Raw genomic sequence first — 15833 nt, 5'->3', positions numbered from 1 at the left:
TTTTCGTTTTGGTAATTTAGGCCATTCTTGTCAATTCTGTTATTTGTGTCAACATTGAAATTTTGTCCAATTTGGGATTTTTTTTTCAAGGTTGTCATTTTTGTCAATTTTGAGTGATGTCAATTGTCAATAGTGTGAATTTTGCCAATTTTTTCATTACATTGTCATTGTAAATTAGACAAAAATAATAATAAGCATAATAATGCTCAAATACCAAAAAAAAAAAAAATAGAAAAAAAAAGATAAGAATTACAATTCAAAATGCAAATTATACAAAATTTATCAAAACATACTTTACCAAATTTACACAACTGACATAAATTTCAAATATGACCACATATAAATCTATAATTCATTTTTAATTTTAGGACAAATGTATCGAAACAGCCTTTAAGAAAGGCTAAAATCGACTGTCAAGTGAATTAAATCGGGTTTTATAATTTGAATTCCATTAAATTTGTTTGATTCTACTCATTCCAGTAGGTTTTGTTCTGTGAGCAAGGCCGTGCGAACGGGGGGGTGGGGGGATTTAGGGGTTTAACTCCCCCCATGAAGATTTTTCCCAAGTAAAATTTTCTAAATAGAAAAGAGAAATTACTTGATCCTGAAAAGTGTTAAATAAGTGTTAACAAGAAAGTCAGAAATTTTTCTCGCCTCCGGCGGAAATTCATCTTAAATAAACCTTGGCTTGACACATTTTATTTTACGACATACATCTATGCCGTTCACGAATTGAAACTAGTTATTAATTGTTGATTTTGATTTGTAATTCAATCAACCTTTAGCATTGAAACTAGGGTGGTCGGATTTACCGGTTTTTTCCAAATCCGGTATTTCGGTATTCGTAATTTATAAAACCGATAAAACCGGTAAAACCGGTATTTTTCAAAGCATATCCAATTCATGAAAAAGTTTCGTCTAATTGCAGTAGTAATGGCATTAAATGCTCAGAATTTACAACGTGATGGATTCAGCAACATTTTTGATTGAAAAATATGGTATTGAGTCATTAAATTATCCCTTTGTCGAAAATCTATCATCATCCTCATGATAATCATAATATTTATCATCTTTATTTCATTATTATAATTTCGCTGTGAGGGTGCAAAAATTAAAGAAGTTTCATATAGTTTTCAACAAATTTTTGTCCTATACTCTAAAATACAGTATTCAGATTTAAGAACAGATTTTACAGATTTAGCAAAAGTTTTAAAACGTCTTTCATGAAAATGATTTACAAAACATATATATTTAGACATACAAAAAGATTTTACGGTAAAATAAAACTAAGCAAAACACAAAACTCTGTGACAAAGTTTCTGGTTGACTCAGAATTTCAAATTTTGGGTGTCTAAAATACGAATGTTTTCAACGCAACTTAGGTCGTGATCGTATTCAGTTTGATTTTCTAACATTGAAACGAACAAACAGGAATAAAAATCTATTCAAAATCTAGTAAAAATTCAGCAATAAATATAGTTGTTTGGATCTGATCCATACGTATTTTATTATAATACTGTTGCAAATTTATAAAAACTTTGTTACTGCTTTGTCTGGAAAAAGAAAATGCTTCAACAGCGTTAAAAATAAAAACAACAGAATTCCATCAATTACGTTGAAAATATTGATAGATAAATTTCTTACAAACATTTGAACATGTGTTTAACTACTGACTCTTATTATAATACGTTTTGAAAAATTTAATGTTTTAAAACATAGTAGGAAATTTTTAATCAGTTTTCAACATTTTTGGTTTTTAATTTTAAATTTGTGAAGGCTCGGCACCGCTTAGAACGGTTTTGATAAACTTGGCCTGTTTATAGATAAATCATTTTTGCATCTCTTGACCAAATACCAGATTTTCAATGAAAAATACAGTGAATATTGTGAAGCAATCCTAAATTTCTTGTAGCTGTATTTTCTTCCAGGCATTGTACACTTGAACAGTCTTTAAATGTTGTGGAGCGTTAGTTCGTTAGCTGCGTTAGTTGCGTTAGCTGAACTGAAATGTGTAAAGTTTCATGAAGAAATATCTTCTAAGAGAGACATGGCAGCTTGTCAATGCTCTTTTGAAGGCCATTATAGCTTTAATACAAAAAGTTACATCGACAAGTTTTGGCAACAATCAAATATCACATATACCTTGCAGTAAGGTTTATTGAGCATAGATTTTGAAGCTGATTGAACAAAATTTGAGTATTTGCATTCATACATATTTGGTAAAAGAAAACATTTAGCTGTGTCAATTTTATTTCAATGCAAAAGAATAATGAAAAATTTACCGGAAATACCGGTTTTTTACCGTCTCAATTGCCGGTATTCCGGGATTGGAAAATGGACGGTTTTACCGGTTTTACCGGTTTCGGTAAAACCGGTTAGACCACCCTAATTGAAACTCTAAACTTGACATTCAAATCCCATATCTCGTCTTTAGGATGAGTCATTATTCTAAAGTGTAACCAAACAAATTCAGAATTTGAAACATTTGAACTTCAAAATTAATTCATCGAATACTATTTTTCTACATCAACAAGTTGGAAGCCATGTATCATGACTCACGATGGTCATCAGAATTAGCAAATTGAAATCTTTTTTACTAAAAATTTTGATTTACAAAAAAGTTGTGCTGATAAAAAATATTCTTCAAGAAACCTATTTCAATTTCAATTTATTTTGTGTTTTTTGTTCTTCTAAGTGCTAAACATAACTTTCAAAAACCTTTTGATAAATTACATAAGGCCACGAAATTAACATCCTTCGAGGTGCAAAGAATTTAAAAGCTATTTTTGACTAATTAAGGTGCCCTGAATCTAAAGATTCAATTTTACTCTCAGCTTTTGTTTTTTGAATAACTTTTGCAAATATTTTAAAATCATTTTAGAAATTTCTGCATTATTTTGACAAAACTATAAACAAAACATAAGATCTAAACATAAAGGTATGAATCTGTTTCCTCCTTTACTCAAGACTTCAAGTAATTTTGAATTCTGCGAAAACGTTATAGAGGTTTTCAATTTGTGTACTTTTCCCCATTTTAATGAAGTTTTAAACCAAATTGAATTTTACATATTTTTAAAGCAAAAATCTAATTGTTTTGCAGGTTTGAACAAAATTTGTTAAATGCATTTTTTTTAAATTTTATTCAGTAATGTCAGAAATACTTGTAATAAATTTTTCCAAATTTTTATAAACTGTAACTTTTTAGATCGTGCATCATCATCTTTGGAATATTGTTCCTTAATTGGATTAAGGAAAATTTATTATATTCATAATAAACAAATTTAGAATAAGATTTTTTCTGTAACCATAGATTTGTTACTTCATCAGTTATGAATTATTGATTTCGTTTAAAACTGATACATTTTAAAGCTTTAAACTCCATATCACCCAAATGCAAGGTAATAGACAAAATTTGACAAAATATTTTAGTTCGGGACGCTTAAATCTACCGAATCAATCATATGCATCAAAATTCAGTTCCTATAAGTTATTAATTAAAATTTTCTTTTAAATCCTTTTAAAATGATTGGACGAGTTTAATGGAAAAATATCCTTTTATAGTCTAAAAAAACTAATCTTTTTCTTCTTCACATTTTGTTTAATTTAAAAAAAACGAATTGTAAAGTAAAACTATTTGAATTTTGCGAAAAATATTTTTCTTAAGTTTGTCTTCGTTTGTTTTTTTTCCTAATCGCGAATTCTCGACAGATTCCTTTTAATTCAACCTCGGTACCACGATCCATACCGAGGTTGAATTAAAAGGAGTCTTTCGATTGCTTTGATTCAGTTGAATCATTCAACACATCAGATCGAGATTTCTCATTTCTAATCGTGATAATTTTTTTCCAAATTCAAGATACTACAGTGGATTTTTCTAATCCAGTCCATTGAAAATGAAGAAAAGAATTGTAAAATATGATATAAAAATAAAAAAAAAATCATTATAATTTTTCCAACAATTTTTTATCATGGTTAATTTTTTACGTGATCTGACATTTATTTGAAAATTCAGTTTTTTTTTCTAAGTGGCGTTATATTCTATGTAGTCTATATCTGTGCAATAATTCTTATGTCTGAAGCTTTTATTCGTAATTTCTATTCATTTTCTGATGTTTCAGAAATATTGATTTCAAATTTGTTATTCTTAGAATTAATTTTCAAGCTAATTTTTAGTTTAGAATAAGGTACATCATTTGGAATGATGTATCAATGACTTACCGGAAATGGCATTGGTTTGAAACATTCATTTTAATTCGTTTTGAAAATGTTGATTAATTTTAATTTAATTAAGTAAAATTTATTATTTTTTGAGTTTGTGTGATAATTAGAAGTAAAAAAATGGTTTAAAAATAAATTTTCTTATTTTTTTTATGTATTTTTGGTATTGTTATTATTTTCGGCTAAATTTGAATTTCGAAATTGAGATTTTGATTGAGAAACATTTTTGTTGATTACAGACGATAGAAAGCTTGTTCAGATTTAAGAAGTTCATAATAAATATGTCTATGACCCATTCCAGCGTGGCTTCAAATCATTTGGAGAAACTTTTTCAATAATTTTCGTGATAATTCTAAAGTTTTGAAATTGGAGAGGTAGGCGTTGACCAAAAAGCATTAAACTTTTTTTCGTGTCCGCGATAATTATCACTTATTTCATAGTTTTAAGTAGAAATTCTGCAAAGAAATGTGTTAAAATGTTATTCCCGAGGGGCTGGATGTGTATAGAAATTATTATTTTCAGGAATGGCTCAAACGGTCTCGCGATTTTGAATACATTGCCCCAAAACTATAAGCTTTTAGTGAGTGTGTCGGTTTGTATCAGTACATGACTGAAGAAAGTTTCGTGATTGTTTAAATGTGTTGACTGAAATTTTTCCTCATTTTGTGATTGGCGTTCATTGATGAGATTTATTACTACAACAAGAAAAAATTCAGTTTAAAATTCAAAACTGGTGTCTTCATTGAGGTGTTGGAATAACGGTTGTTTCATGGTGGTGTGGAAAAGTTAATTTTTCGATTCGAGCGATAACCATAACGAGAGTTCTAAGTTCAAGGCTTGCTAACAAGCCTAACAAGGCTAACAAGACAAACTGCTGAAGCCTTTTGAGAGATTTAAGATACATAAGTATCCTTTCAATCAAAAATGTGTTTATTCAATTGATTCCATATTACCTTAGCTTAGCTTAGCTAGTTGACTACTCATATCCACTTTAAATCACTAAACTTGAAGTGTTTAGATATGATAATTCATTTAAAACTTCTGATAACATATTAGATTAGACTTTGTTCAACTTACGCACTTCAACTTCCATGATCGCTGGCGTGGCTAAGCAGAACAAGTTCTACCTCGCCAATGGTTGCTACTCCGTGATTGATCGAGGCCATCAGTTTTGTGCAATGGCCAAAAGAATGGTGCTTGGGACTAGCAGTTCATTCACAATGCACAAAATTCATGCTCTCCTTTTGAAAATTATCAATAACGGCGCCGGCCACGTCCTAGTAATCAATGAGGGATGAAGGAGGGATTGTTAGTAGGATACTTGATAGGATCAATTAACACCTTTTTGTTCCTTTGTATTCCAAAGATTAATTTCGAAAAATTCAGAAACAAATGTAAGTCAATATCACCAACTATAGAAACCGTCTATACGTCTGCGAATCTGTATTTAAATATCCAAGAGAAGGGTTTTGTTAGCAGGGGAAAGGATATAGATCAGGATCCATTTTGGTGAATGGTGCGATCAAGTTTCCTACACCTTCTATACTCCTAGATTTTTCTTAAGGAAACTCCTATTTCTATCTTTGAGGCAGTGATAAAAAGTTAAAAGTAAAGCAAAAAATGTATTTAAATATTCTTTTAACTAACTTGTTTTCCTAATTCTTGTTCCTAATACACTAATGTGTTTTTAAAAACGATCCTTTAAATTTAAGATGCTTCTATCAAACTTCGAAGAATATATTTAGAACAATATGTTTAAATTATTAAAGTTTTGCTAATGACTGAAGTAATTCTCCTTTTTGTTCCTTTTAATTTTTGATTTGTAATGTAGATTGTGATGACTGAATAAGATCGTTTTTGGAAACTAATCGGTGCAATTCAACTCTTTGCCTCAGTTTGATTTCGTAATTGCACGGAGAAAACAAATCAACCAAAAAAGTTGGTTATTCATAGTACACAAGTGATTAAGGTTTATTTTGTAAGAATTCGTAAAACAACATAAAGGAGAGAAAGTCTTTTTGTAAAGGTTTTGGATGAGGATTCTCAATCTTGATATCTACTATTAACCGTTTGATAAAAAAAATTTAAATTTTTAGAATCTAATGTATTCCATAAATTTCTTTAGTTGAAACTAATTGAAGTTTTTTAAAAATTAATCAGTAAAACCCAAATGATTGAAAATTTCTTACAGGTTATTATCAATTGACAAAGTTTCTTTTGTATGAATGTGTTCCAAGCTTTGTTATGTAATCATGAAAATGAAGTATGTGAATTCAATGTTGAATTCAATAAAATAAAAGACATGTCGGGCGATGGATTTCATTTTGATCTTTGTAGTAGATAATGGTCTCACAATTTCACTTATTCGGAATGTCTGATTCTGCAACCATTTTTCATGTCACTTAAGATTTTTTAAACCCCTCTTCACGGAAATGATGGATTTTCATTTAACATTTTCGAGTTCCCAAAATGGAACCAATTGAATCACTCTTCATGTCACATTCAATTGAGGCCAGTATAGAGAACAATAGAGATTAAAAGAGAAAATAATGATAAAATAAATTAACGATAGATAAATAAAAAAAAATGGAATTAAAAAAAATGGAATATTGGAAATTTAATAATTTTAATTGAAACATTTCTTTGAGTGCATGATTCGTTAAGTTGTATTAACATTTCTTTGAGTGCATATGCGCATCAGTGTCTGATTATCAAACGCAAAACGATTTATGACAATTTTATCGACCGCCATTCTTCGTTTTCTATTTCTTTTAAATCAATTTTCGTAATATTCATTAACACTTATCTAACTTCGATTGAAAACTGTTACTAGTAGCAACCAAAACAATGCTTTGAAATAAAATCCACTGCATTAAACTTTTTAAAGGCTTAAAACGTAACGAAAAAAAAGTCACGACACGGAAGGAAAAACACATCCGCACTCAACCACGATCAAGGCGTTCCGGGTTATCCGATAAAGATTCACCAAAACAGCAATCTACGGCTAAGGTGAAAGTAACACAACACCCAATTTCGCAGGCAACTCTGAGCAAACAAAGGTCGACAACATGACCAAATTCCTTAGCTTGCCGTCTCTAGATGGGGGTAAATCGGGTTTGTTTTCGAAAACATCGACATTGTCGCATCCGATGGTTCAATCAATTCCCAAGGTTTCGACGCTGGGTGACAAAAAAAACTGAAATGAATCTTCCATATACCTATTGCACTGTCAGAAAACTAGAACGCAAAACATTTGAACGAGCAAAGAAAAAACACGACCGCACTCGACCAAGGCTTGCTAAGACAAAATGTATTTATTCAATTGATTCCATATTGAAATAGATTAACTCTATAAAAAGGGATTAGTAGGGGGTTGGACAGGGCATCTAGCGATCTGAAAACTGATATAAGATGGATTGTGGGTTCAAGCCAGCCGGAGTATCTCGAGAAATTTAATTTATTATTAGAATTTTTTTTCATTATCTGACGGGTTTGCGCCGGAGGTCTTTAGATCTTCCCTAAAAGACCTACCAGCCACTCTGATGAGTCAGACATACAAACATACATAAATGATAGTTCGAGATTTTTCAAACAACATATCATAAAACTAGAGATAATAAATTAAATTTGGCGGAAGAAAATATCACTGAAATTATTTCTACATTGAATGCCTGCGCTGAGATCCAGATTTCACTCTAAGGATTCATATTTTAAATAACTTACTGTAATAGGTAAATTAATCTGAATCAGAATTCACAGTTTGAATTAAGAATCAAGAGTTTGATTAAGATTCCATAATTCAAATTCAGAATATTCGGAACTTAAGAATCTGTCTTGGAGTTAAAATTAGATTTAGAAATCTGATGAAATTCATGGCTGATTCAAATTAATTTTTTTTATTACCTCACACCGTTTCTAAAGATTTTAACACTTTTCTTCCATAAAAATTCAGGGAATGACTTTATTAGAAACTGAAAATGCAAAGCCAAACCTACCTCTAAGTAAACTGTGAAAATTTTTAAAGCTTTATTTGGAACTTGTTCATTTGTTTTCCTTAATTAGGAAAACAAAAACACAAATAAATTTACAAATTTTTACAATTTCATTGAGCAATTACTCCACTTGCCCTTCTAAAACAATTGCGGCCCTAAAAATGTTTCAAATGGTCGAGCTTCTTAATTAGAAACTTAGAATGAGTCTTTTATAGCTATTTAATTAAGTTTAATTACCACAAAACTCCAATCTCCTAATTTATAACCCTCAAACAAAACACCAACTTTATTTTTCAATCACAAATTTTATTGTGAATAATCACAATAAAAATCGGCATTATTTCAATGAAGTGCTTTGGGATGCTTCCAAAGTCTCAAAAACACATGATGCCTGCCTACCAATGGGCGCTCGAAGCACGTCCACAGATTTTTATTGATGTTGCTCATTTTTCTGCTCGAGTGGTCAATTTTTTCTCGCAATCCGTAAGTAAGCCACGTGGAAACACCACTCAGCCGAATTATCCGTTTTTCTCAAGAGGGTGAGGAAAAACAATCTGCACGTACCTACCTATCCAGCTACGGCTGAGATTGAGGTTTTTAGAATGCAAATTTATTGGAACACATCCCATTACCAATTGGTTTCCTGGATCAGATTTCAAGGCTGATTCTCCGTAAATTTGTTCAGTGTTTTGTCTTCCGATATAATGCAGTTAAAGTGTTTGGAATGAATCGAAAACCAGAAATAAATTGCGAGCTAATCCATCCTAACGGTGAGGAACGATTACTTTTTTTTTTTTTTCGAAATTCCAATCGAGAAATCAAGAAGGGAAGAACGCCGATAGAATGTATTTGTTTTTCCACCGAACGCCATTAGCATTATTTATTTAGGAAAACCGAACACACTCATTAAAAGCCCTTCGGATCGGATGCGGCTAAGCCTGGAATAACGGCAAAAACCGGTCAAGCATGAATGGACCACAATTACACCAATACATTGTTTTTTCTCGTTCTTTCGACCGAACTCTCGAACTGAACGGAATGAATCCCCACATAGTAGGAGGTCGGAAAAGTTGAGCCGGCCAGCCGGAGGCTACCAAACCGAAAATGCGAGAAATCTAATCTGGGCATGAATTCATCAGAATCAAAGCTACGCGTCGGGCCAGCGGCCGGTCTGGGGCCAGATTGGTTTGTCCGCCCACGTGTTGGTTCGGATTGGTGTTTCGTGAATCCGGTGAATCGAATTTAGAAGGAGAAATCCTTTCTGGACACGAATCGATGAAATTTTGGGCGATCCGGCCGCTCCTGAATAATCGATGGTTTCGGTAGCATGAGCCTGATAAATGGGTAGCAATGTTAAGTTGTTTGGTTCGTTTCATGAGTTGTTTCTTAGATCGATTGAAAAACAGCCGTACATTCGAAACAAACTAATTTATGCCTGTCTTACTTCTAAACCTTCGAGAAGAGGTTATAAGTTTAACTTAAATTTGGATTTGAGAATCAAGTATCGAAAATTTATTATGTTTCCTTCAACGATTGCTCACAAACTATTGAATAAAAGATTTAGTGTTGAACTGCAAGAGATTTTTTTACAAGATATCTATGTAGTTGCATCTAATAAAATTGCTCTGGATTCAATTACTGCTCCACAAATAACTTATAAATATCTATCAAGCCTTAGCACAGCTGGTTTGATGTTGCCACAAATATCATCTTTGCGCCACGATGCTAGGGGCCAAAACAGTTACCTAATCCTAGGTTTCTACCGCCATCAGCTACAAATCCGTTCCAAAAGCAACGCTCAAGAAGGGGAAAAAACCCAGGGTCCAAACCCTACTTACCCGGACGAGGATTTGATTTCGACTTCGGGCCAGGAGGGACGTCGCTTCCACACCGAGAAGGACGGTTTGTCCGGTGGGTTCGGATTTATCGGTGAGTTTCGACCTCGGAAAGAGCCGGTTCGCCCGGGAGGGATCAGGGAATCCAAGCCGCGGGCCGACGATTGTCGCCGCATTGAACCAGCAGGGGTTCCAGCTGGAGTGAGTCCACCCGATCCACCGGGACTTCCGCCGGGTCCACCAACCCCGGTCCCAGCTGCTGCTGCTGAAGATGCTGTAGATGTGGCTCCACCGGCGCCTCCGAACGATGCGCCTGGTCCGGAGGGTGTGACCACTTTTGGATAGCCTGCAAATGGAACGGAAGCAGAAGAAACGAAGATGAAGCGTTGGAATTTAGCAGGACCTGGGTGATGACACTTCAATTAGAAGAGCTCGTGCAGAAGCACTGTACTAGACTGGACTGGACTCGACTGACTATTCCTTCTACCAGTGCTGTGGTGGTTATTGGATTGTTCCAGTCCAGTTCAGTCCAGTGGTAACTCGGGTGAAGGAGATGAAATTATTAAATGTGAGACTTATTGCAGTTTCAATGACCCATTCACCCAATAAGTTGTGAATCGAGAAGATTGAATCAACAAGAATCAGGCAGAGATTTCTCGTTGGAATTTAAACAGTTCAAAAACTTGAAAATGTAGAGATTGACTCGAGCAGATTATTTTTCAAACAAAATTTGGAATTTAAATTCAGCTGAAAGACTCATAGCTTAATTTTATTCAACGAATCATTTAATACTCCTGAGAGCATAATCAAAAATAAGAAAAATGAAAAAAATGACAAAAATGACAAAAATGACAAAAATGACAAAAATGACAAAAATGACAAAAATGACAAAAATGACAAAAATGACAAAAATGACAAAAATGACAAAAATGACAAAAATGACAAAAATGACAAAAATGACAAAAATGACAAAAATGACAAAAATGACAAAAATGACAAAAATGACAAAAATGACAAAAATGACAAAAATGACAAAAATGACAAAAATGACAAAAATGACAAAAATGACAAAAATGACAAAAATGACAAAAATGACAAAAATGACAAAAATGACAAAAATGACAAAAATGACAAAAATGACAAAAATGACAAAAATGACAAAAATGACAAAAATGACAAAAATGACAAAAATGACAAAAATGACAAAAATGACAAAAATGACAAAAATGACAAAAATGACAAAAATGACAAAAATGACAAAAATGACAAAAATGACAAAAATGACAAAAATGACAAAAATGACAAAAATGACAAAAATGACAAAAATGACAAAAATGACAAAAATGACAAAAATGACAAAAATGACAAAAATGACAAAAATGACAAAAATGACAAAAATGACAAAAATGACAAAAATGACAAAAATGACAAAAATGACAAAAATGACAAAAATGACAAAAATGACAAAAATGACAAAAATGACAAAAATGACAAAAATGACAAAAATGACAAAAATGACAAAAATGACAAAAATGACAAAAATGACAAAAATGACAAAAATGACAAAAATGACAAAAATGACAAAAATGACAAAAATGACAAAAATGACAAAAATGACAAAAATGACAAAAATGACAAAAATGACAAAAATGACAAAAATGACAAAAATGACAAAAATGACAAAAATGACAAAAATGACAAAAATGACAAAAATGACAAAAATGACAAAAATGACAAAAATGACAAAAATGACAAAAATGACAAAAATGACAAAAATGACAAAAATGACAAAAATGACAAAAATGACAAAAATGACAAAAATGACAAAAATGACAAAAATGACAAAAATGACAAAAATGACAAAAATGACAAAAATGACAAAAATGACAAAAATGACAAAAATGACAAAAATGACAAAAATGACAAAAATGACAAAAATGACAAAAATGACAAAAATGACAAAAATGACAAAAATGACAAAAATGACAAAAATGACAAAAATGACAAAAATGACAAAAATGACAAAAATGACAAAAATGACAAAAATGACAAAAATGACAAAAATGACAAAAATGACAAAAATGACAAAAATGACAAAAATGACAAAAATGACAAAAATGACAAAAATGACAAAAATGACAAAAATGACAAAAATGACAAAAATGACAAAAATGACAAAAATGACAAAAATGACAAAAATGACAAAAATGACAAAAATGACAAAAATGACAAAAATGACAAAAATGACAAAAATGACAAAAATGACAAAAATGACAAAAATGACAAAAATGACAAAAATGACAAAAATGACAAAAATGACAAAAATGACAAAAATGACAAAAATGACAAAAATGACAAAAATGACAAAAATGACAAAAATGACAAAAATGACAAAAATGACAAAAATGACAAAAATGACAAAAATGACAAAAATGACAAAAATGACAAAAATGACCAAAATGACCAAAATGACAAAAATGACAAAAATGACAATTTTAGATAGAATTCTAGATTCAATTTAAATCAGAATCGAAGTTTCAAATCAGTGTTAGTTCCGGTCCTTTATAATTATATTATTCAAAAAGATGATCCTTATTCTGAACTTTGAATTTTAAGTCAATACTTTCGAAACACCCGAAAACGAATGCAAATAAAAATTTCAAATAAAACTTTTGAACTTTGGACTGGAGAATCAGTGCACAGAAATAGACTACATAAATTGTAACATCAGATTGTAAAAAAAAAAATCGAATACTAAAATAAATTTCAGATCAGTTCAGAAATTAACCCGAATATTTTTTTAGGCAAAATGATATTGTTTGATTAATAATTAAATCATTTTGAAATTCATTTGATTTCATTATTTTTAATGGAATATATCTGTAAAAATATTTTACCACGATATGGAAATATAATTACAGTTTTAACTTTAAAGATTTTTTAAACACATAGATGATGATTGCATTTGCTTTGATAAAAAGAAAAAAAAATCCAAAAGTGTGCCAGGGATCAACTCCCGCTGCCGGCAAGTCTGTCCCATATGCAAAAACAACGAACCGAGAAAAACGGCTTTAAAGATTTTTATAAACTTTCGTGGATTTCTCGGTTGAAACTTTACCTTTTCTATTTCTTTCTTCACAGATATTAAGATAATCGTTGTAGAATTTCGTCCAATGTTTTTTTTACTTTGGAAGTTGTTGATGCAGAGGAGAAAATAATGATGGGACAGCCTTGCGAGTATATTTTGCATGCGAATTAAATATACCCGCAAAGCTGTCCCATATGTGGCTTTTCTTTTGTCAGATGATCATTTTATTCTCTCTAACTGCGCTTTATTATTCACTTTACTGGTTGTTTACTGATGAAAATAAGTTTAAAATGATTTTATAACATATTTAGATAAAGATTACGTAAGTTTATCGTAAGAATTGAGTAGGTCTAAAATAAAATCAATATCAACGTTCCATGAATGAAACAACCTGTAGGGGAGGAGCGGGCTATATGCGCCTATTAAGCAGAACACTGATTTAATCAAATATAACATCGAATATGTGTACAAAAACTATATACACGTGTGCAGGCATCTGTTTTCTATACATTGGAGTAATTTCTATGTTGAAATTTTCTTCTGTTTCCAAGAAAATGATTTTATTATAAGTGTTGTCTAAAATGCCGAACCTCAAACCGTGCGGGCTGAATGCGCCTATTTATGTTTTGAACAAAATTTCTGTTTTTGGGCCATATTTCCGTATAATTTCATTGAAACTGCTAGAAAGTAATAATTTCCGTACGACAAAGCTGAAGTTTTATAAAAATGTATGTATACTCTAATTTTATGGAATAAAACAAAAGTTAGGGTTGCGATACTATGGAGGCAGATTATCCATGAGAAAAACTTTATCAAATCTGTTTTTAGATCTTCAATTTTCTCTTAAGATGTTATTCAGAGCTTAGATTTGAAGGTTCAATGATATCATTTATTTATTCTTTTTTACCTGTTATTTTAGGATGGAGGCATTTTACAAACATGATCGGGGCATACAAAAACACTCTATTATTCCACTATATAATCATTATTAAACCTCCACAAAAGCTGAAATATGTTTAATTTCTAAAGTTCATTTGAGTAAGAAACAAAAACCATCCTAGTTTTTGTTTTAAGCTTCTTTACGTATAATTTTTAAAAGTCGAAATATTACATCAAAATGTATCAAAACCTTGTACGATTTTTTAAATTTTTTGGAGTTGGTAAATTCATAAAATTCTTTCTTGCCTTATGTTCTAAGCATATCACCCTCAAAATGCATTGGTCAGATAAGCTGTCTAGTCAGCCATTTCATCAAACAGCCGTAGGGTAATTTAACCCGATAGGCCCATTTAGGAAACCTTTCCCCTACCTTCATCTTTTGGAAAGTTTCTCTGACGATTATCTTTTTAGAAAGACTATAAATACCAACAAATTAAATTAATGCTGAATCAGAAACAGCAAAGCATCTTGGCTGCAAATATATAATGAGAAAAATCAATACAATATGACTTACGCGTGTGCTACCAGGTACGCGTATTTTGGTTCATAGATTTTATGGAAGTCCAAGCAGCAAGAAATAGCATGACAAAAACCTGACTATTTTCCATGTTTTACAACGAACAATTCAATAAGCCTCATGCGAGGTAAAAAAAAAACAATTGTGCGGAATTTACCCATTAGGCTAATCATAGCTTGTAAAAATTATGGAAATTGTTATTTTTGACTTTACTGTACTGTTTTATCTAGTCTAACTTTCGTAATTTCAATGAATGCTTATTTTGTCGCACACATTTTATGAATATTTGTAAAATTAACGTTAATTAGAGGAGCAATTTTGAAGCGTTCTGTAAAAATAGATATATGGGACAGCTTTGCGGGTATATTTCATATGGGACAGACATGACTTGGTATTTTTTTCATATATGTTGAGAACAAAGTTATGAAAGTTTTTAGTCTAAATTGAAGAACTAACTGTATTTGGACGATTTTTGAGATAAACTGAAAAATGACGAAAATGCAAATGGGACAGTCTTGCGAATAGCGGCAGTCAACGTCAGAGATAAAATTCTTTATCATATTCAAATTTTTCCAATTAACAAAATGAAATGCTTTCAAATGTTACGATTGATTGAAGTTTACAAAAATAACTTTATATATTTAAAATACAACACATTCAATGTATCATCACTGACATAGTACAGATTAAGAAATGGGTGATTTCTTGAATGCTTAAATACTAAACTGATAAAAACAAAAATTAGAAATGCTTTGATTCATTGTAAATATTGGAAAAAATGCAAATACTAGTTGAACTGACATAACACATTAAAATTAAGCTTAAAATTTGCTTATTCGGATCATTTTTCGTACTTCTCATAGATTAATGAAAAAGTCATGATCGATTAAAAAAAGAGGAACAAAAATAATAGACAATAGTGAAATTTTCCAGCGTGGTCAAAAATTTTAATTTCAAGCCATAAATATTTTGTATTCGCCAATTAAAATATTGGATGCTGAAAGAATAAAACTAAGTTTTTTTTTAAATTTAGATTTATAGGCTTCCAAGATCATGTTTTCAGAACACCAAAACTCTGAGAAGAAAATCAAAAACTAACTTATGAAAAAAATATTTCAATTTTTTCTTTCATTCGTTTGACTCTAAAATTTGATAAGTTTATTCGAAAATTTAAAAAAAAAATGGTAAATTTGGAAAATTAATTTGAAAATAAATATAATCTTATTTATCACCCTTCTCAGTAA

General features: G+C 31.0%; 1 protein-coding gene across 5 annotated transcripts in view; it reads right to left on the bottom strand.

The window, feature by feature from the left end:
- The window catches only part of LOC129758123 (BAI1-associated protein 3), a 409115-nt gene that overhangs the window by 264657 nt on the left and 128625 nt on the right, over positions 1 to 15833 (bottom strand). For all 5 annotated transcript variants that reach the window (XM_055755572.1, XM_055755575.1, XM_055755576.1 and 2 more), the window contains exon 3: positions 10049 to 10391. In XM_055755572.1, coding sequence (XP_055611547.1) covers positions 10049 to 10391 — 343 coding nt within the window. The remainder of the gene's footprint in view (positions 1 to 10048; positions 10392 to 15833) is intronic.

The sequence above is a fragment of the Uranotaenia lowii genome, chromosome 3 (assembly GCF_029784155.1).
Source record: "Uranotaenia lowii strain MFRU-FL chromosome 3, ASM2978415v1, whole genome shotgun sequence".
NCBI classification, from domain to species: domain Eukaryota; kingdom Metazoa; phylum Arthropoda; class Insecta; order Diptera; family Culicidae; genus Uranotaenia; species Uranotaenia lowii.
This window is presented reverse-complemented; position numbering and strand designations above follow the sequence as displayed.